At 44.6% G+C, this 21531-nt stretch overlaps 1 protein-coding gene across 2 annotated transcripts; it reads right to left on the reverse strand.

Moving 5' to 3' along the window:
* Positions 1–3558: 3558 nt before the first annotated feature.
* On the reverse strand, positions 3559–21103 carry PYGO1 (pygopus family PHD finger 1). Of its 2 annotated transcripts, none has more exons than XM_040342730.1 (3): positions 20771–21103; positions 6431–6516; positions 3559–5340 (listed from the first exon to the last, which is right to left on the reverse strand). In XM_040342730.1, the coding sequence occupies exons 1-3, from the start codon at positions 20802–20804 to the stop codon at positions 4282–4284; spliced, it is 1179 nt and encodes a 392-aa protein (XP_040198664.1). In that variant the 5' UTR covers positions 20805–21103; the 3' UTR covers positions 3559–4281. The 2 variants fall into 2 exon arrangements, with proteins under 2 accessions (XP_040198664.1, XP_040198665.1); XM_040342731.1 differs by lacking the exon at positions 20771–21103 and adding an exon at positions 14857–15180.
* Positions 21104–21531: the final 428 nt, after the last annotated feature.

Genomic DNA, 21531 nt, shown 5'->3' on the forward strand with positions numbered 1-21531 from the left:
CAACATGTACAGTACTTGTTTATTGCTTCTCAGTGAGGTGAAAGAAGAGTCAGCCGAGTTGCAGAGATTTTCCCAAGACGTTTTAAAATGTCTGTGTGGGAAAAATAGTGCAAGTTTTACTTAAAACATTTCAAAGTGTATAATACTTATAACTAGTTATTAGTATAGTTATATTCCTGGTGTTATTAGTTTGCCTTACCTTGTAATTAGGGTTGTCCCGATACAAAGCATTTCCCCCAGAGCACTTGTACTCGGGGGGGAAATGCTCCGATACTTTTCCCGATACCTAACTTTCCCTGTACCCTCCAGTTCCCCCATGCATTCTGCTCTCTCCCTTCATGCTCCTGTGTCCCCCCCCCCCTCCGTGCCGCTGCTGTCCTCCTCGGTTCATGCTCTCCCCCTCCATGCCCCCCCTCACCCCTCTGTGCCGCTGCCGTTCTGCTCTCCCCCTCCGTGCCGCTGCTTCCCCCCTCCATGTCCTCCTCCACCCCCTCTGTCAGGATGGAGAGCCGCAGTAGGAGCCGGTTTAAAAAAAAAAAAAAAGGGGACACACACCCCCCCCAAGAAAGCAGTGTGTGTGTGATTATATATATATATATATATATATATATATATATATATATATATATATATATATATATAAAAATAAATACTTGTACTCGGTCTTAAAAAAAGTGGCATCAGGACAACCCTACTTGTAATGATGGGCTCACATGTTGTGGCTGCAGTTTGTAGTGTCATGACTGATCGATTCTCCATGTATTAATTCAGCTTGCTTGCTCCCCCCAGGGACAGGTCACTTTCAGATCACACAGCTTCCAATGCATGCCTTGCAATTTCCTTTCTGTAGCATCACAAATCTGGGAGTGGTAATGTGCTGAAATGCTGCATGGTGAGCTCTCTGTTAAACACTGCCCATTTGTTTTAGATTCGTCACCTGCAGAGCAATGACTGAGAGATCCAGGGATATATGTTTATTTACTGGAAATGTCAGTTCTCACACTACAGACAGATCATGCAAAAACCTATGCAGTGCAATCTATCATGCCTTGTATTTGAATACAAGTTTTTTTTTTTTCTGAACAGAACAAAAAATGCACCTGCTCTGTAAAGTGGTCTTGCAGGACCACCCTGATCCTTCTCTGAGGTAACTCACTGGTGTTCCTAGCTCCTCCCTCCTGCAGAGGTGCCCCAGAGCAAACAGCTTGCAATGGGGGCACCCAAGCCACACACAGAACCACAGCTTGGCCCCACCATCTCTCTCCTCAGTGGCTGCGATTGACAGAAGCAGAAGCCAATGTCTGCTGTCTCAGTCAATGAGGAGGGAGAGTCCATGGTAAGCCAAGGCTCTTGTGCATATTGCTGGATCGAGATGGGACCCAGGCGAGCATTAGGGTGGGCTTCACGCATAGCAGGTAAAAAAACTCTGAGCCTTTAGAACCACTTATTTACTCCATAAAAAAAATGTATACACAAATTAACATCTTTTGCAGAATAAAAATAAAAATTTACATGGAGCTTTGAGGCAGTTTGAAAAAGTTTTATTGTTGATCAAAATTGGAAAGCCTTCTCATACGATACATCATTTCATCTCCTTACCACATATGTATTAATCCATTGCTGGTGACCTTTAGGAGTACAGTATGACCAATGGCTTAAAAATTATAAAAGGTGAATTAAAACACACTAATCTCATAAGCCACTGTGTACATTATGTCTAGGCGTACATTCAGAACAGTGGCTCAAAAGCTCTAGTCCTGCAGGATTTTACAGTATTAGTACAAACTTCTGAAATGTCCAAATGAAAGAGGATCATGAAGCATTATCTGATGATGCCCGACAACCACAACTAAAGTCATTTATATACAGTGGCAGATACAGGCATCCCCTTTTCTACATGCAGCCCAATTCTCAAGTGGACATTTTTGAAATGGGGATAAATAATTATTTGAAAGAACCACAAGCTGGTCGTTCATATGCCTTCAGGCCGGGAAGATTAAATACTCAAAAAATAAATAATCACGTAATTATGATCAGTCCGAGAATAAAGCCTGAAAAAATTAGGCTTCTGTGACCAATATACATATTTTTCATTTAAAAACCTAGCGAGATGGAACTCTAGTGCCACAAATAAAAAACAAAAAAAATGGAGCCAAAAGTATTTCTACTTACTAGTCTGTCTTTGTCATTTCTATCAGAGAACTTAAGCTCCAATCTCGCAGCATGTTCTGGTAAAATCAGCTTTACAAGTGAGGACAGACTGACAAAGGACATTATTCCACAAATATCAGTAACTCCAATGACCACTCTGCCTTACTCCGAGCCAGGCTTGGAGCTCACACAACTTGCTGGGAATTAAGGACAGCAAGGCTGTACATCAGACAAAACCCACCTTGTAAAGTGCCAAGAGTTAAATTATGCCCTGTCACATCTGGCATTTGTGGGCTTTCCAGCAGAATCATTGCAATTCTGCCTGCAATAGTAGCAAAATGCACCACACGCGTTTGGGTGCCATCCATTTTTAATGAGACCTACATACAGTGCAGTTTTTCCACAGCGGTCGCGTTATAAATCGCAGAAAACCACATCACACAAAGCTTGTCATCCAAAAGAAGCTCCTGCTCCTTTTTAGGTGGCAAGCTTCACGTGATGTGGTTTGCTGTTATCTATCCTGCAACAATTCACAGCAAAACTGCACTGCATTTTGATGTTAAAGTGGCACCCAAACATGTATTGTGCGTTTTGCCACTAATGTAATTTGGGATTGTGAGGAGAATCAAAGGGATTTTCTACCCTAGATGCCAAAACCCCAGATGTGAACAGAGCATTAGAGAATCAGATAAACAAAAATCTGTGGCACCCTGGAGCGATTTGACATGTCAAGTTGGCGGCAATGGCACCGTCCTAATCGTGCAACGCCACATCAATTTCAAAAAGTTTCTGTACTACTTTGTGATTTTCGGGACGTGATTTACATTGACATCTGTGCAGAAACCTGCACAGATGTCTCCAATTGTGGCCGAAATCAGGACTGACAAGCGGGAGTGAGATCGTGCGAGTTCAGTTCATTGTGAACCTGGGCGGACATGTGACTTAAAGACCCAATGACCCTCGAATTGTGTTTTACACTATATTAATTTGGGCATCTGCTCAGAAACTAACTTTGAATACAGTCCATCTCTGACCACGCAATCATGCAGATATGGTCATAGAGGTGAGTATTCCAGTTCAACTCGGAAATACAGAAGTATGATTGTGGTGTTATCAACCTGAAAAACCAAACCTGTGGTCACTAAAAAGCAACATGCGCATTGAAGAACAAACACATGATCAGACTTTCAAAAAGTTTGCATTTGCATAAGCAGTTGTGGGTGCACCCTGGAGGTCTGAACAGAACACCATGCGGTAGGCAGTGGCACCTCAAGATATCCGTTTCTCTCCCCCCCAAACCCCCCCTCCCCATTAATTTATGTTACGTTAAAGAGCTTTTATAACTAAAGGTTTGCTCTAACCAACCATTAAGGTTGCTCTGTATTCATCAATATACAATAAGCACCCTTCTAGATATTTGGTCTTTATTGCATATAGTCTGTTCAAAATTACACTTTTGTAATTTATTGGCAGGCTTGATTTTTGTGAAGTTTGTTACAGTACATCTTGGAAATAAAAAGGCACTTATTTTTGAAATATAGGCGATGCTACTATATAAACCAGTTTCACAAAATATCTAAAAATCAAGAAGTTAATTCAAAGTGCCATTTTTGTTTTTTTATAAATATTCAAGACTTTCTTTTTTTACTCAGAACTCACATTCAAAAGGGATTGTGTACTAAGTGCCACTCTTAAAAAATATACAATCTCTAGTATTAACCTTCTGCATAACCGTATCATTCCCAACAACATAAAGGTTTTTTCAGTAGAATATAACCAAGTTCCTTTGAGGTCTACGTGTTTGAACTGTCTTTGTAAGCAGCCCTCTAATAAAAAAGGAAAATCCATTTAGTGCAAGAGAACTCCAAAAATCTGGATAGAACCACAAATGTCAATTTTCATGAATTTGATACAATAGATTCTGCTTCTGTTCTTCGGCATGAAAAAAGGAGCAATGATTAATCTTGATCTACTGCTGATAGAGCAGTTTTTGCAATGTCAGGTACAAACAGCCTGTAGCTTTGGGTTCATTGCTCTGGTTTACAGCACACTATACAGGAGTTGATTACCTTGTACCCGTCTTGCTTATTGGAAGAGAATAATGAAAAAATAAAGGGTTAATGATTTGATCTACTTGTTGGTGCGCACTAGCTGAATATCTTTCTTTGACATACAGGTATCACAGCCCCAAATAGCAGAGGGCTCCGCACGAAGTAGAGCATAGGCCATCTCCGTCATCCCTGTACATGTTCGGTGAAACCACTTCCGACAAGAGGCTTCACACATTATTGCATCCGCAATATTATTTACTTCGACAGAACATATGCCACACGGGTGCAAATTATCTGTTGACAAAGTACCACAAAAGTCAGAATGGAGAAGCCACCTATTGCATTTCTCACTAGGGGTTACATCTGTCTTTGCCAGTCTGGAAAGTGCCGGTCTGTTACGCATTCCATTAATCTGGACACAATCAGAAAGGTCTACAACATCGGGTTGAAAATGTTCTGGACCCCGAATATTGTTTGGGCTTGATATAGGGCGAGAGTGTATATCCAGATTTAGCTTGTCATGAAGTCCAGCAGATCTCAAATTGTTATTGGATACAAGAACTGAACCTTGGTTGGAGCCGGGTATTCTTGAAGGCATGAAGTGTGGTTGGGCAGGATTAAATGAACTATTGCTGTCAATTTGAATGACATTCATTTTAACACCTTGGGGCCTGTAAGAAGCAAGCTGAAAGTCATTTCTTGGAGCAGAATTTAGACTCATCATACGATGGAGGTCTTCATCATTCTGGTTGGCTCTAAAGTGCTGTCCGGGCATTGTGATCGTTTGTCCTAACCCACTGTAAAAAAATGACTCGCTTTCAAAACTGGATTTCTCTTGCGCTCCCAAATTAAAGGGAAAGGATTTCCCCATCACCCTTGGGTCTTTTGTAAAAGGTGGTTGCTGATCTCTTAACATCTGGTTGCCAACATTGCGGGAAGGCCTTTTTGGTGAGGTATTTGGAGGCATCCTGAAAGTATTAAAGCTTTCAATGTTGGAATATCCAAGTTTACCAAAATAAGTGTAACTTGAAATAGGAGGTATACTATAGTCATCATCGAATGGATTGCTGGCGATGAGGTGATCCGAGCTTGTATTTGTTGGGGGAGCAAACTCCGATTGGGGAGGAAGTGAGGATCCCTAAAGAAAAAGAAAGAAAATAAACAAGTGTTCCATTTCTAGAAAATCTACCAAAGCAAGCATTTTGTTTAAGCCGCCCATTGATCATGGGCAGGTGGACAAGTAGATTTCATCCCTTACATGCGGACCCCTGAAACCTGGAGTGGGGACGGCATTTACTGAAACTGATCCCCCTGAATTTTCCTCCTGCAGCAGCTTGGGGGGGGGGGGGGGTTTTGAGCCCTGTGTCTCCCTGTGCAGACTGGAAAGGGCCCTTCTTATTCATTCATTCTGTGCAGCTGAGGCTGCAGAGATGGAGAAGGTGATTGAGGACCGGGTCCTCAATCCCCATCTCAAAAGTGAGCATTGGGGTCCGTTTAGACCCCTGATGACATTCACAAAAGTCCCCCAAAAATTGTAAAATAAATAAAAAAACACACACACACACACACACACACACACACACACACACACACACACACACACACACACCCCATTTTTTGAACGTAGGCCAAGTACATTTTACAGTGAAATGTTTTTTCTAGGGTTTCCCTACCATTTAGTTAGGCCTTTCATATATCTTTGTTGCTCAGGTAGATCTCCACCTTTCAAAAAGGTTGCCTACCCCTGGGTTAAGCCATAATGCAGCTTTAAACTATTTAGCTTCTGGGATAACTACATGATATATAGCGCCACTTTTTGGCTAAAAGGGTTAAAAGTGCCCGTGCTGCTGCCGATTTTTCCCATCCTGAAAACGCATCGCCCCAGTGTAAAAGCACTTTTTGGGAGGCATGAGAGGCGCTATTTTTAGCGCTAAAACGCCTGAAAAGCACCCCAGTGTGAAAGTACCCTTTGAAACCCAATTCTCTTAGAGGGCAGCTACCTGTAGGGGAGTGTGGAAAGAAGGAAATGTCAAAATAAACACACAGGGAGTACAGATGGGATACTCAACTCATACCATGTAGGCAGGCAATCCATTTATTCTGGGAAGACCCCAGGTAGAAACGTTAAGGGAGGCAGAATCAAACATGATACTCAGAGGAAAAAACGACCGGAATCTGGCTAACAGTATTCAGAAATAAGACTTATGGATACTTAATGTAGCATGTACCTGTCCACTGGCCTTGCGCTTCTTCTTCTCGGGACATCCCATTTGTGGGCCGGATCTCATTAATCCATCCAATCCTCCGATACCACCTGTAAAATAGAGGTCACATATGTTCTGTGTACAAAATATACAAAAACATCTGTTGTAGCACTTGGCCCGACCAGGTTTGAGTTCACACACACACAAAAAAAAAAAAAAATTATATATTTTTTTACAGACAGTCATTTTACCAAAAATTCACAGCAACAAAATTTGACAACTGTTAGTGCGTTTAAAATGAAAGAATAATTCATTTGATTGAAAGACTCATTTGGAATAAGAAGTACATAATGCCAAAACGTATTTTATTTTGGACAGTGAAAGGTTGGGTTGGAACATCGGTCAGGTTGTGAAAGAAGCCTATGTCTATGTTGGAGAGACATATCCTCCATTTGTTCTGGTGATCAATGTCACCTGCCCAGAATGTACAGGAAATTCAAAAATGTTACAGTTGTCACAAGAACAGGAGGGTGAATCTTAGAGGGGGTACTTGTCCAGATTTTAACTCACTTTTGTCTTTGGGGCAGAAAGTGAAGAAAAATATCCAAAATTAGACTTTAGCAAAACTCACTGCTGGTTTTTGAAACACAGTAAACCAAAAGTAAAAAGGGCACAATTCATGCAGTTTCTATAGTGCCGTGACCGGCGGCTCTTGCGCGCATACACGGGAGGGACTTCACGCGACTACTATCAATAGCAAAGCCGGAGGGCGATGCATACTAGCCCATTATGCTTTTACTGTGCAGGGAACAAAGAGGAAGTAAAACCGATCATGGTTTACTTCCTCTTTAAAGCCCAATTAAACTTTCAGCTTAAAGTGCATCTACAGGTCAATTTAATCATATACTTCTCTTCACATTATATTTCTTGCCTACTCCCATTAACCCCTTCATGACCGAGGGGTAAAAAATAATCTCAACAGACCAAATTTTGACATATGTTCATAAAACTGTACACATCACCACAATAAATGTATCTTCGGTGTATTCGTGTGCATTTTGCTTTTTTTTTTTAAATCAAACCAACTAGTTTATAAAAAATAAAAAACTCCTGTAAGGAGAGACAGCTACAATGTTTCTGTCTCTCCATCCAGAGGAGAAATAAAAACACTGGATGGGCTGCTAAGTGACTGATCACTGTGATAACCTGATCGCTGTGATAGCCTTTGATTGGCCATCGTGAACTGGGAGTCCTGATCATTGGTGAGAGCCCAGTCTCTGTGCTGTATACACAAGAACACATACTGTACATGGAGTGCCCAGGAATAAAGCCCACCTCCTGGATGCACATATGTGTGTCTTACTGTATCATTATGGAATCTGAAAAATTGTAAACTTAATTTGAGAAGATCTCTATATATTTACTTCCTTGACACATATCCAGCACACACTGCCGTGTCACACATTTCATAGAGCCTGCCTTCTGAACTACAGAGGTGCTGAGAGGGGGAGATTCAGGAGGTGGAGTCAATACAAAAATCACTACTTGCAGACAGTTAGCCAATGGGGTTATATCTGGTGACTACCAGGGATCCCCTGCCTTTGGAGAAATTTACGTTCACTACGCGTTTTGGCTATAGTACAAGTGATGGGAAATCTCCCCATTGAGCACAGATGGCAAGATTATAATACTCCTTTAAAAAAAAGTCAGATAAAAAATGACATCAATGACAGGTACAGCATGTTCCATTATTTGTAGCACAAAGATCCCTTCTTTCTTTGTAGAGTTCCAATGGCTGCATTTATACCTTCACCTATGGTATTAGTTTCCATGGGTTTGATGCATGAAGAGTACGCAGTGCATTCAACTGAAATGTACCATGGCCATATACACTCATGGCCTTTCATTTTTCAAAAGCACTCCAACAGTGTCTCAGTTCAGTCAGATTCACTAGAGGTCATCAAGACATACGACTTGTAGATTTCCTAGAAAACACTGACATTACATGCAGTTGGGACAATACGAGGACATTGAGGGAGGTCATGTATTTGCTCTTTGTATAAAGACAATCAGCAAATGTCAAATCTATATCATTCTAGAGAGGCCAAGACGACAAGCACTTGGAAATAGATCATAGAGCCAAGTCTTCTTAATTTCTGCCTCTGAAAAGTAAAAGGCTTGAAGTAGTAAGGCAATGGGATCTCCTGCTTTGGGACGACAAGTTGGCAAGCCCAGATCATGGGTTGCTGACCTGCCATCCCAGAGCATCAGCGTTGTGAATGAAGCAATCGGCTGCAGTCGAATAAGCCGATTATGCCTACTGTATAGCGCCAACTGCTGTCACAGGCTGGGTTATACCAAATGCACTCCGCCTGGGACCGCAACAGTCAGCAGTACCTGAATGGAAGACTGCTATTTAAGGTTAGTTTATTACTAAAATCACAGCGTGTATATGGGCATATCTAGTCTGCAGTGGTTACTGGGCTGCTTTCAAACTGATTCACAGATGCAACGCACCTGCAGGTAACCTGCACTGAGCCATAGACTTCTGTTACTACCTGTGGGTTTGGTGCACAGAAAGGGCACTACACCTGCAGGATATAATACAAGTCTATGGCAAGTGCAGCTAACCCACAGGATAGCCATAAAAAAATAAAAAAGGAGGAAGAAGGATTGGGGGGGGGGGTTCCATAGAGTAAAGTGAAGTGGCCTGTGTCCATTCTGTGTATGCAGAGTGGACACAGGCCTGTCATACTTCTAGCCATTAAAATGCATGGGCTGGCAAGAGCATGCAAAAAACATATGGGCTAGAATGCAGCTTTTATAATTTATAGTGTAAGCTGGCCCAATGGCTGGACTCCCATCTATGCCAGGCATGGTTGCGCGGAAAAAGCAGCCCATTCATTTGAATGGCCTGCTATACCTGCAAGGAAAAAAATTCACTTACCCTTTACACAAAAACACACCCACAGGGCATCCCCATGGAGTCACATGCTGTTGCAACAGCACCATGAGTCGTCATGCACCTAAAACAATGCTGGAGTTTCAACGATTAATGGCACCCCTGTGCAGCTTACTAAAGACCAGTACGTTTTGGGTGCAGGAACACTTGCAATATACACATGTTCCCGGCCTGCATAGATGTGAACTTAAACTTTCTAAAATAAGAAAAAAGGTTCTGCCTTCAGCGCTACTTTTAGACAGTCAGTAAAAGCAAACTCCCCCACCCCCCGTCTTGGATAGAATTGGAATGCCTGTCAGGGAGATCGATTTTTTTTTTTTGGGGTGATATTTTGTTATAGCAAAAGTACAAATATTTTATAGCGGGAAATAAAAATAACCCAGGAGGTGATCAAATACCACTAGAAGAAACCTCTATTTGTGAATTAATTTGTGAATAATTATTTATTTATTTTTAAACGGACGTCAATTTTGTACAACGTCGCATTAAAGTGACGCATCGCCAAAAAAATGGCCTGGTCTTTAAGGGCCAAATCTTCCGGGGCTGAAGTGGTTAATGCATTAAAAAAAAAAAAAATAGCCCAATTTGTTTGTATAATGTGAAAGATGTTACGCCAAGTAAATACTGTATTTGCCGGCGTATAAGGCTAATTTTCCAGCTAAAAGCTTGGTTTTGGGATATACTCACCTTAAAAAATGACCCCCTTCCGACTCACCTCACTGTGCCCATTGCCTATCTCACTGTGCCGATCTCCATACCTTATCCCTGTATGCAGAGTCAGACTTCGGGCGTCCATTGTTCAAAAGCCGCGCCTCCTCCTCATCCTGATCTGTGATAGGCAAACTCAGTTTCCCAGCAGAGCCTGTGTTCATTGTTCTGCCTATCACGGACGTCCTCGATAGGCGGAGCACTGAACACAGGCTCTGCTGGGAAACTGAGTTTGCCTATCAGGGAACAGGATGAGGAGGAGGCGTGGCTTTTGAACAATGGACGCCCAACGTCTGATGCTGCATACAAGTACCAACATATAAGACGACCCCCGACTTTTGGGGGGACATTTTAAGTACAAAAGGTCGTCTTATATGCCGGAAAATACGGTAGATCACCAACATGTCATACTTCAAAATTGCACACGCTCTTTGGTACTTAAAAATGTTTACTGGTTACATGTTTTGAGTTACAGAGTTGGTCTAATGCTAGAATTATCGCTCTCGCTCCAACGTTCGCGGTGATACCTTACATGTGGTTTAAATGCTGTTTACATATGTGGGTGCGACTTACGTATGCTTTCGCTCATGCTTCTTTTGTTAATTTTACCATTTCTATTTTGACACACTTTAGATTTGTTATCACTTTAATTTCTATTACAAGGAATATAAACATGACTTGTAATTAGGAATAGGCATGACAGATCCTCTTTACAGTGAGACATGGGGTCAATAAATCCCCAGATTTTTTTTATTTTTTTATTCTCGGCTTCCCAGCCGAGGCAGTGTCAGAGGCTGGGTGTGACGTCATAACATCATGCCCAAACGATCATAGAGACTTCGGCACCATCTCGCCCGCCGGAAATCTGTCAGCATCCAGCGCAGGTCGATTCCTTCTCCAGTTCGCCGATGGCAAGGGCGAGCCGGGAGAAGCACCAGAGGGAGGAAGGCAACTCACGATGCCTACAAGAACAATCAAGTGGCTGAACAGCCGCTATGATTGTTCTTACGGTAAAGGGAATCGCTGTCTCTAATATCTGAATGATGCCTGTATCTGCAGCCATCATTTCAGATATCACCGCTCAAAGTCCGCAGTGCCATATGACGTTACGTGGGCAGCAAGTGGTTAAACTCCGTAGAGGGTTGTTTACTGTCAGAGTGGTAGGGAATGGAATCCTCTTCCAAAGGCAGCGATTTTTTTTATTTTTTTATTATTAGATGGGCCCCTAAACTACAACATACAGGGACAATGTACTACTAGATTGTAAGCTCCAACGAGCCGGGCCCTCTGATCCCTCCTGTATTGTAACGTCTGCCCTGATGTTGTAAAGCGCTGCGCAAACTGTTGGCGCTATACAAATCCTGTATATTATTAATACTAAAAAGTACACACACACACACACACGTTGACTTGACAGACTTGTGTGAGGTCTTCAACCTCACCAAACGCTGAAAACCCTATATTTTCAGCTGATCTTTGGTGTGTCCAATCATGATCTGCATTTGGATCGTGTTATGAAGGCTACAGACAGGTAGCGAGGAAGTGATGAGATGCCTCCTCACAAACACACCACAAGCAGTTGTGGCGCTTCCCCCATTTGCCAGAATGCGTCATGTTGGTCAGGCTTGCCAAACGCCGATCACTATATATCGGGTGGACTTCGCCGTAGGCGCAAAACATTTAGAAAATTATCGACCTGGCGCCCATGGCAGCAGAGCTGGGGTATCCTGTGAGCGTCGGCCGCGCAAACCCCCCCCCCCCCCCATCACGTGATCTCGCAGCGATGGCCACTAATTGAGGCCGCGGCTTCTTTGCGGCCTATGCTTCGAGGGGTCTGGAGCGAGGCGAGCTGCCTGCCGGCCGGGATGGATAGATGTCATGGAGCCGCCGTCAGCTGTGCCGGGTCGGGGATGATACAAGCAGAGAGAACAGATAGGCTGCGGGCGCTCTGCCTCCGGCCGCCTCTCGCCCTGGGGATTGGGTAATTCCTCTGAGGGGGCGGTGCCACCTCCGTCACTGCCACGGGGAGACACAGGAAAGGAGCTGGCCGGAGGCTGCAGAGTAAACACAGCGGTCACGTGATCACACAGAGCGCGAACAGCAGGTTATGGTAAGAGAAGCCAGAAAGACTATAATTTAAAAACATAATTTATAGGATTGTTGCACTTATGGTTCACACTAGCACCACTGAGTTAGGGCACAGGCATATTGATATTGTTCACTTGCAGCCACTCTGTGCCCATCAATTGTCGCCACTGTGCCATGCTATCAAACATAGCCACTGTGCCATCAATTATTACCACTGTGCCATGCCATCATTTTTTATATTGAAAATAAAAGCTTTGTCGTTAAAAAAAAAAAAATAAACACCTGGCTCCCAACTTTTTTAGCTGGCTCCTAGATTCCAAGCATATTTGCCAAGCCCTGTAAACAACCCTTTCCTTTGCAGCTTAACCGCTTCCTGACTGCCGCACAAATTTATACGTCGACAGAATGGCACGGATGCGCAAATGGACGTATAGATATACACGTCCCCTTTAATTTGTGAGCCGTGAGCTCCGTGACCGCGCCGGCGGACTCGATGTCCTGCGATCGGGTCACAGAGCCGAAGAACGGGGACATGTCAGCGTAAAACACATCTCCCAGTCCTTCCCCTGATAGTCTGTTCCCTGTCATGGGGAAAAAAAATCGATCAGCGACGTGTCACGGCAAGCCACGCCCCTTAAAAGTTAGAAGCACTCCCTATGTCACACTTACCGCTACAGGTTAACCCCTTCACTGCCAGTGCAATTTTTACTGGGGAAAAAAAAAAAAGTGCATTTTTATAGCACTGATCGCTGTAAAAAAAAAAAAAAAAAAAAATATGACAATGGTCCCAAATTGGTGTCAAAAGTGTCCGCCATAATGTCGCAGTCACAATAAAAAAAAAAAAAAAAAAAAAAAAAAAAAGAGAATTTATAATAATAATTCGCCGATTGCCATTACTGCCCCCCCATTTTGTATACACTATAACTTTTGCGCAAGCCAAACGCTTATTGCGATTTTTTTTTACCAAAGCCATGTCGCACGACCGCGCAATTGTCAGTTAAAGCAACACAGTGCCAAATTGCAAAAGTGGCCTGGTCATTGGCCAGCGAAATTATCCAGGGCTTAAGTGGAGTTCAAGGCAAAAAAGAGAACTGTCTCAAACAACTGACCCCAGTTTCTGGTACATCACTTCCGCGGTTGCATGGGGTTCTCCCCCTTTCCCCGTCTTCTGGCACCATCCAGCCCCCAGGGAGACAGACAGAAAGGCGGAAATCCCCCTGTGGGAGACGGGTGACAAGGATCCGGGGTATGGCTGCTGCTCACTCCAGGCCGTTCCTTCTCTCGGCCGAACAGGAAGTGGATCCTGAGAACGAGACCCGACTGGCCGGGAGTCCCAAGACACCAATTGGGTCTCAGGACCCGCTTCCTTGGCCAGAAGGAGAATCAGGACTACAATAGCGAATATTAATTTGCTGTGGTCACAACTGGGTGGGCACAGTGCTCTGCACCCCAGGCCAACCCTTTTTTTTTGTAAACCAATTTGAGCCTCAGGCTCTAATCACCCCATTATAATCCATGTGTCTGGCGCCCTGCATGTAGATTAGGTGGACGGGCCGCCGCTTCTTCTGGGACCTGTGTGTGTCAGAAGACTAAGGCCCCATACACACGATAGAATCCATCCGCTGAAAAATCCCAGCGAATGGGTTTCAGCGGATAGATCCTATGGTGTGTACACTCCAGCGGATCTGTTTCCGCGGATATATCTCCCCTGGGATGGATTCCAGCAGATCGAATATTTGCTGACATGCTAAACAAATCCATCTGCTGGAGTCCATCCCAACGGATGGATCCGCTGGTCTGTATAGACTCACCGGATCCATCCGTCCGAAGGGATCCCCCGCATGCGTCGTAAGGATTTGACGCATGTGTGGAATTCCTTATATGACAGCGTCGCGCACGTCGCCGCGTCATAATTGCGGCGACGGCGCGACACGTCTTCGCCAGAGGATTTCAGCGCAGATTTCCATGCGATGGTGAGTACACTCCATCGCATAGAAATCCGCGGAAATCCTCGAGAGGATTTATCCGTGGAAACGGTCCGCTGGACCGTATTCGCGGATAAATCCTCTCGTGTGTATGGGGCCTAAGGATGAGCTCCGGCGTGTTCGCACAGCCCACGTGCAGAGCCCGCCAGGAAGTCGGCACTGCGCTAATCACAGACAGGGAGACAGTGTCCCGATTCTCGGCTGCAGAGATCGGGAATATGTCTCCCTGCCTGTGATTAGCGCAGCGCCGACTTCCTGGCAGGCTCTGCACATGGGCTGTGTGAACACACCGGAGCTCATCCTTACAGAAGACAACACGAACCATTCAGCGCGACTCACGCATGTGCAGTAGCGGTTTCCCTTACTCGTGATGCCTGCAACGGAGCCGATGGACGAATCAGCTTGGGGTGCTGACATTGCGGCCTCCTGGGACAGTGCCAAAATTCAGCAGCTATAATATAACAGTGCATTTTTACTGACCCCCCCCCCCCCCTAACCACACAAAATGAAGCTTAATAAAAAAAAATGAAGCTTGATAAAAATCTCTGCTGATCTTCTGCTTCCTCTTGGCAGACACTTCCTGTCTACATGCGTGTCCCCTATGGTGACTCCCTGTCATTCCTCCGGTGGGTTTCCGGTCACCGTGTCACGCTGAAGCCCAGCTGTAAATAAAGAGAGGTACAGGAGGACTCTTAGGACAGACCCACCTGCCTTGTCCCACAGTGACTTCTCCATGGTAGGCCCCGGAGCGGCTCACAGCGGGAAGTCGGCTGCTCCTGCGGACATATCACACACATGGAGCCGGAAGAGCTCAGACCTGTCTGGAGGACTCGTCTCCCCTCCTCCTCTTCCTCCACCCAGCACTTTGTAAACTTTCCGAGGAGTGCCCCGGCTCGGCGTGTCACAGCGCGGACACAGGAAATACCATCGAGTTCATCTGTCTGCCACCCTCCCCAGCCGGGGTGTACACCGGGACACGGCTCCTCACCGCCCTGTATAACGTGTGCGAGCTGTCACACGGGAGCCGTCCTCGTACAGAGCGCCACCTGCCGGTGACAGGGCAAGCCACACTCCCTGAGGGTCACCAGGGAACATGATCTGAGTGGAAGAATACACAGGAGGTCATGTTCATGGCAACTCATTTCCTTCTGTTTACCTGTGAGGACTTCCCGCCAAATAAACCGTTCCCAACACACATTTAGCTTTGATAGTAGAAAACTAAACCCACCTCTGTCAGTCACCGTTCCCCTCACAGTAAAATAGATCCCCTGTAGCCAGCAACAATAGACCCCCTCCCTTAACAGTTGATGTCTCCCAGGAGTATAAGAGCTCTCCAGAAACACTAGATCCTCTACCAGCGACAACTGACCTCCCCAGCAACAATAGACTCTACCCCTGTAAAATTAGATCCCTTCCAGCAACAATAGATCCCCCAGCAGCCAGCATTAATGGACCCTCCAGTACACCCCAGCACCCCTTGCCATTACATACATTCAGAGCTAGAGGTGCCGGAACTGCGTTCCCCCGCGTTCCTGCTGAAAAAATGCCCTGTGTAAAACAAAAGTATAAAATCCAAAATACAGTCAACAACAAAAAGTGGACATACAGGGACAAATTACTAACGCGTTTCACATCGTGAGCCCCCAGTGGAGCCCCTCCTTACATCAGGTAGAGTTGCACAATTAATTAAAAAATCGTGAACTCGATTCAACCCCTCCGACGATCTCCAATGCAGAGTTTGCCGATTCCTTCATAGTGGAGGGACTTAGCTGTCAAAAGAAAATATCCAGGCAGTCTACCAAGTTTAACAGGAAACGTAACTAATGCTTCCTTCTTAGATCAAAGGGATAAACTTGTGTGTCTAAAGAAATAATCCAGGCAGGCTGCCAAGTTTTTAACAACATGAAACATTGTAACGCTTCCTTCTTAGATCAAAGGGATACACTTCTGTGTGTAAATGCAGGAAGTTTAGCCACTTAAAGTATAAATCTTTTTCTGACACTTGTTTAAGTTAAAAAATAAATATTTTTTGCTAGAAAGTTACGATATATTTTAGCAGAGACCCTAGGTAATTGTTGCAATATTTTATGTCACACTGTATTTGCCCAGCAGTCTTTCAAACGTAACCAGTTACCGACCGCCCACTGTATATGTACGTCCTCTTTTTAAAGATGGATATCTCGGTAACGGCAGCAGCTGCTGCCACAACCGAGGTATCCATCTTTTCAGTGGGCGGCCGTGTAAACGATAACGGCGGTCTCCGCGGCGGATTCGCCGTTTTCGGTGGCGGGAGAGGGCCCCCCCCTCCCGCCGATCTCCGCCGCTTACCAGAGCCGTCGGTAGCAGCGGAGGAGATTGGGTGCTGCTGCCTGATCAGTGAGGACGTCAAAACGTCATTCCCGCCCAGCGTCTTAAAGAGACAATGTTTTTGTTGTAATTTTTTTTAAATGACACATTTTCCAAAAAAAAAACAATTATAAAATCAATAATAAATAAGAAAACAAAAAAAATATATATTATAAAGCGCCCCGTCCCGACGAGTTTGCGCGCAGAAGCGAACGCATACTCGAGTAGCGCCCGCATATGAAAACGGTGTTCAAACCACACAAGTGAGGTATCGCCGCGATCGTTAAAGCGAGAGCAATAATTATAGCCCTAGGCCTACTCTAACTCAAAAAATGCAACCTGTAGAATTTTTTAAACGTCGCCTATCGAGATTTTTAAGGGTGAAAGTTTGACGCCATGCCACGAGCGGGCGCAATTTTTAAGCATGACATGTTGGGTATCATTTTACTCGGCGTAACATTATCTTTCACAATATATAAAAAATTGGGAAAAATGTATTGTTGTCTTATTTTTTAATTCAAAAAAGTGTTTTTTTTCCAAAAAAAAGTGCGCTTGTAAGACCGCTGCGCAAATACGGTGTGACAAAAAGTATTGCAATGACTGCCATTTTATTCTCTAGGGTGTTAGAAAAAAATATATATATATATATATATATATATATATATATATAATGTTTGGGGGTTTTAAGTAATATTCTAGCAAAAAAAAAAAACTGTTTTAGTCTCGTAAACACTGAATCTGAAAAACAGGCTCAGTAATCAAGTGGTTAAGGTCCCAACTAAACAATTAGTCACATGTGTGCAGTACCCAAAATACAGAGTTCTTTTTTAAGCTGCTTCGTGCCATGTCCTACACACTTGTACACTCATCGGCCACGTTATTAGGTACGTCTTGCTAGTACCAGTTTGGACCCCCCCCCCTTTTGCCTTCAGAACTGCCTCAATTCCTGGCATAGATTCAACAAGGTGTTGGAAACATTCAGAGATTCTTCTCCATATCGACATGACAGCATCATGCAGTTGCAGATTTGTCAGCTGCACATCCATGATGTGAATCTCCCACCACATCCCAAAGGTGCTCTATTGGATTGAGATCTGATGAGTGTGGAGGCCATTGGAGTACAGTGACCTCATTGTCCAGTGGTGAGATGATTGGAGCTTTGTGACATGGTGCATTATCCTGCTGGAAGGAGCCATCAGAAGATGGGTACAGCGTAGTCATAAAGGGATGGACATGGTCAGCAACAATACTCAAATGGGTTACGGCATTTAACCACTTGCCGACCGCCGCATGTATATGTACGTCCACAGAATGGCACGTACAGGCAGATGGGCGTACAGGCACGTCCCGCCTTTCCGCGGGTCAGGGGTCCGTTCGGGACCCCCCCCGCCACATGCAGCGGTCGGATTCCCGCGGGGAGCGATCCGGGACGACGGCGCGGCTATTTGTTTATAGCCGCTCCGTCGCGATCGGTCCGCGGAGCTGAAGAACGGGGAGAGCCGTATGTAAACACGGCTTCCCCGTGCTTCACTGTGGCGGCTGCATCGATCGAGTGATCCCTTTTATAGGGAGACTCGATCGATGACGTCAGTCCTACAACCACACCCCCCCTACAGTTGTAAACACACACTAGGTGAACCCCAACTCCTACAGCGCCCCCTGTGGTTAACTCCCAAACTGCAACTGTCATTTTCACAATAAACAATGCAATTTAAATGCATTTTTTGCTGTGAAAATGACAATGGTCCCAAAAATGTGTCAAAATTGTCTGAAGTGTCCGCCATAATGTCGCAGTCACGGAAAAAAAAAAATAATAATAAAAATGCAATAAAACTATCCCCTATTTTGTAAACGCTATAAATTTTGTGCAAACCAATCGATAAACGCTTATTGCGATTTTTTTTACCAAAAATAGGTAGAAGAATACGTATCGGCCTAAACTGAGGAAAAAAAAAAAATGTTATATATGTTTTTAGGGGATATTTATTATAGCAAAAAGTAAAAAATATTGCATTTTTTTCAAAATTGTCGCTCTATTTTTGTTTATAGCGCAAAAAATAAAACCGCAGAGGTGATCAAATACCACCAAAAGAAAGCTCTATTTGTGGGGGGGAAAAAAAAGCACGCCAATTTTGTTTGGGAGCCACGTCGTACGACCGCGCAATTGTCTGTTAAAGCGATGCAGTGCCGAATCGCAAAACCTGGCCTGGGCATTTAGCAACAAAATGGTCCGGGGCTTAAGTGGTTAAACAATGCTCAATTGGTACCAAGGGACCCAAAGTGTACCCAGAAAATATCCCCTACACCAATGATGGCAAACCTTGGCACCCCAGATGTTTTGGAACTACATTTCCCATGATGCTAATGCACTCTGCAGTGTAGCAGAGCCTCATGGGAAATGTAGTTCCAAAACATCTGGAGTGCCAAGGTTTGCCATCACTGCCCATCAGCCTGAACCGTTGATACAAGGCAGGATGGATCCATGCTTGCACCAAATTCTGACCCTACCATCTGAAATAGAGACTCAGACCAGGCAACATTTTTTCCACAATCTTCGATTGTCCAATTTTGGAGAGCCTGTCCAAATTGTACGCCATTTCCTGTTCTTAGCCGACAGGAGTGGCACCCAGTATAGTCATCTGTTGCAAGTTTGGGTGTGTTGTGCATTCAGAGATCATATTCTGCATACCTTGGTTGTAATGAGTGGTAATTTGAGGTACTGTTGCCTTATTATATTGAACCAGTCTTCTAATTCGCCTCTGACCACAAACAAGACATTTTCATCCACACAACTGCCACTTTTTTTTTTTTGGACCATTCTCTGTAACCCCTAGAGATGGTTTTGCATGAAAATCCCAGTAGATCAGCAGTTTTTGAAATGCTCAGACCAGCCCGTCTGGCACCAACAACCATGCCACGTTCAAAGTCACTTATACCCCCTTTATCCCCCATTCTGGTGCTTAGTTTGAACTTCAGCAAGTTATCCTTACCACATCTAAATGCATTGAGTTGCTGGCATGCAATTTGCCAATTTTTTTTATCAAGCATTTGAACAGGTGTACCTAATAAAGTGGCCGGTCATTGTAGGTGTTTTGCCAGAATGTAGTTTTAACTTGCCTGAACCCGGTTTTCTTCTCCCCGAGGATAAGGACACCAACTCCAGAGGGCGCCTCATGTACTAATTGAATAGAATGAGCCAATGGATGCGCTGCTATCAATCAAACCCAATGACACGGGTGCCAGGGCCAAGTCTAGCTTTCTGTGTCTATGGACTCACGCACGGGTACCCCCCCCCCCCCCAGGAGAGCGATTATCCTACATAGTTTCCCAATGCAGGAGACGAGCTACTAGCACCATTGAGGGACCCCAGAAGAGGATCGGGGGCCGCTCTGTGCAAAACAAACTGCACAGTGGAAGCAAGTTTGGCTTTTTTAAATATAGAACACCCCACCACAAGGGTTTACAACCCCTTTTAATCAGCATCTGTAAATATGTGTTCAGGTTTAAAGGGATGAGGTGGCAACCCTATCCAGAAGTGGTTAATACACCAAGACCTCACATGCACCCCTCAAATAACTTCAGACCAGGCTCCAAGCAGTTGAAGCAACTTGGTCTATAGACCTCAAGGTCACATGAAAGGCAAAACAAAAAGTAGTGCAGGAACTACTTTGAAGTCACACAGATAGGAACAGTTATCATTAAGGCTGCTTTCACATTGGGCAGTGGAGCCGCGGTGACGGTATAGCCGCGCTATTTGTAGCGCCGCTATACTGTATTTACCGCAATATTCGGGCGCTAGCAGTGCAGTATTATCCCCAGCTAGCGGCCGAAAAAGGGTTAATACCGCCCGCAATGCACCTCTGCAGAGGCGCATTGCAGGCGGTATTACCGCGGTTTCCCATTGATTTCAATGAGAAGGCACGGTATAGGAGCGGTAAACACCCCACTCCTATACCGCTCCAAAGATGCAGCTAGCAGGACTTTTGGAGCGGTCCTGCTACCGCACCGCTTCAGTGTGAAAGCCTTCGGGCTTTCACATTGAAGCCTGCAGGGCATGATTTTTTAATGCGGTATAGCAGCGCTATTTTTAGCGCTGTACCGCATGAAAAACACCTCAATGTGAAAGGGGCCTGAGACATAGGGTGCAACATGTCATACAACTTTGAGGTCCAAAATGTCACATGACAAGTCACACAAGCATACATAGGCACTTACTGTAAACATGCATTAATGCCCTTTTCCTAAATTAACCTAAATGTGGCTGCCCCAGGTTACCTGCACAGATGAAGCCTCTTTGGTAAAAGTCCATACTTCAAATGCTCAAACAGAGACGTCCATGTCCTGCTAGTGAATCAGTGTTCCAGCACAGATCACAGGTCCCAGCAAGCCTTTAGCTTACATGTGCCACCCATGCCGGTCTTGTTCCCTTGAACTCCACATTCCCCCCAGATCCAGACCTGGACTTTTTCCTTATATAACATGGGAGGGAGGCTGGACCCCAGAGAAAGCCTGCAGTGCAAACACACCAGGGAAAGGCAGCAAAATATTAATCCCTTCAGAAGGCCAGTGGTTCTCAACCTCAGTCAAAGTACCCCCAACAGGCCATGTTTGAAGGTTTTCCTTTATCGTGCACAGGTGCTTTAAATCAGTCAATGGCTTAGACAGCTATTTTATCTAAGAGAAATTCCCAAAACATGGCCTGTTGGAGGTATTTGAGGACGGAGGTTGAGAAGCACTGCAGTAGGCTACATGTAGATAAAAACAAACTGCAGCTCTGACTAAAATTGAATAATGTCCTTGCTATAGGTGTAGGCAATTTATTTACCTCATGAAACCTGACCTAAAAACTTCCAGGAGGTTGTTAAATGCCTCGTTAGCTATTACTGCCAACCTGGCTAACACCGTCACAGGAGGGAGCTCTTCCTCTGATTCAAACCCCCTCACATGCACCTTCTCTCCCCTGAGGCAGTAGCTCTGAGCTCAGTGTTTGAGAGCTCACTTCTGTGATGGTGGAGGTGAACAGTAAGACCCCTTTC

This window comes from Rana temporaria, chromosome 3, assembly GCF_905171775.1.
Source record: "Rana temporaria chromosome 3, aRanTem1.1, whole genome shotgun sequence".
In the NCBI taxonomy this organism is placed as follows: domain Eukaryota; kingdom Metazoa; phylum Chordata; class Amphibia; order Anura; family Ranidae; genus Rana; species Rana temporaria.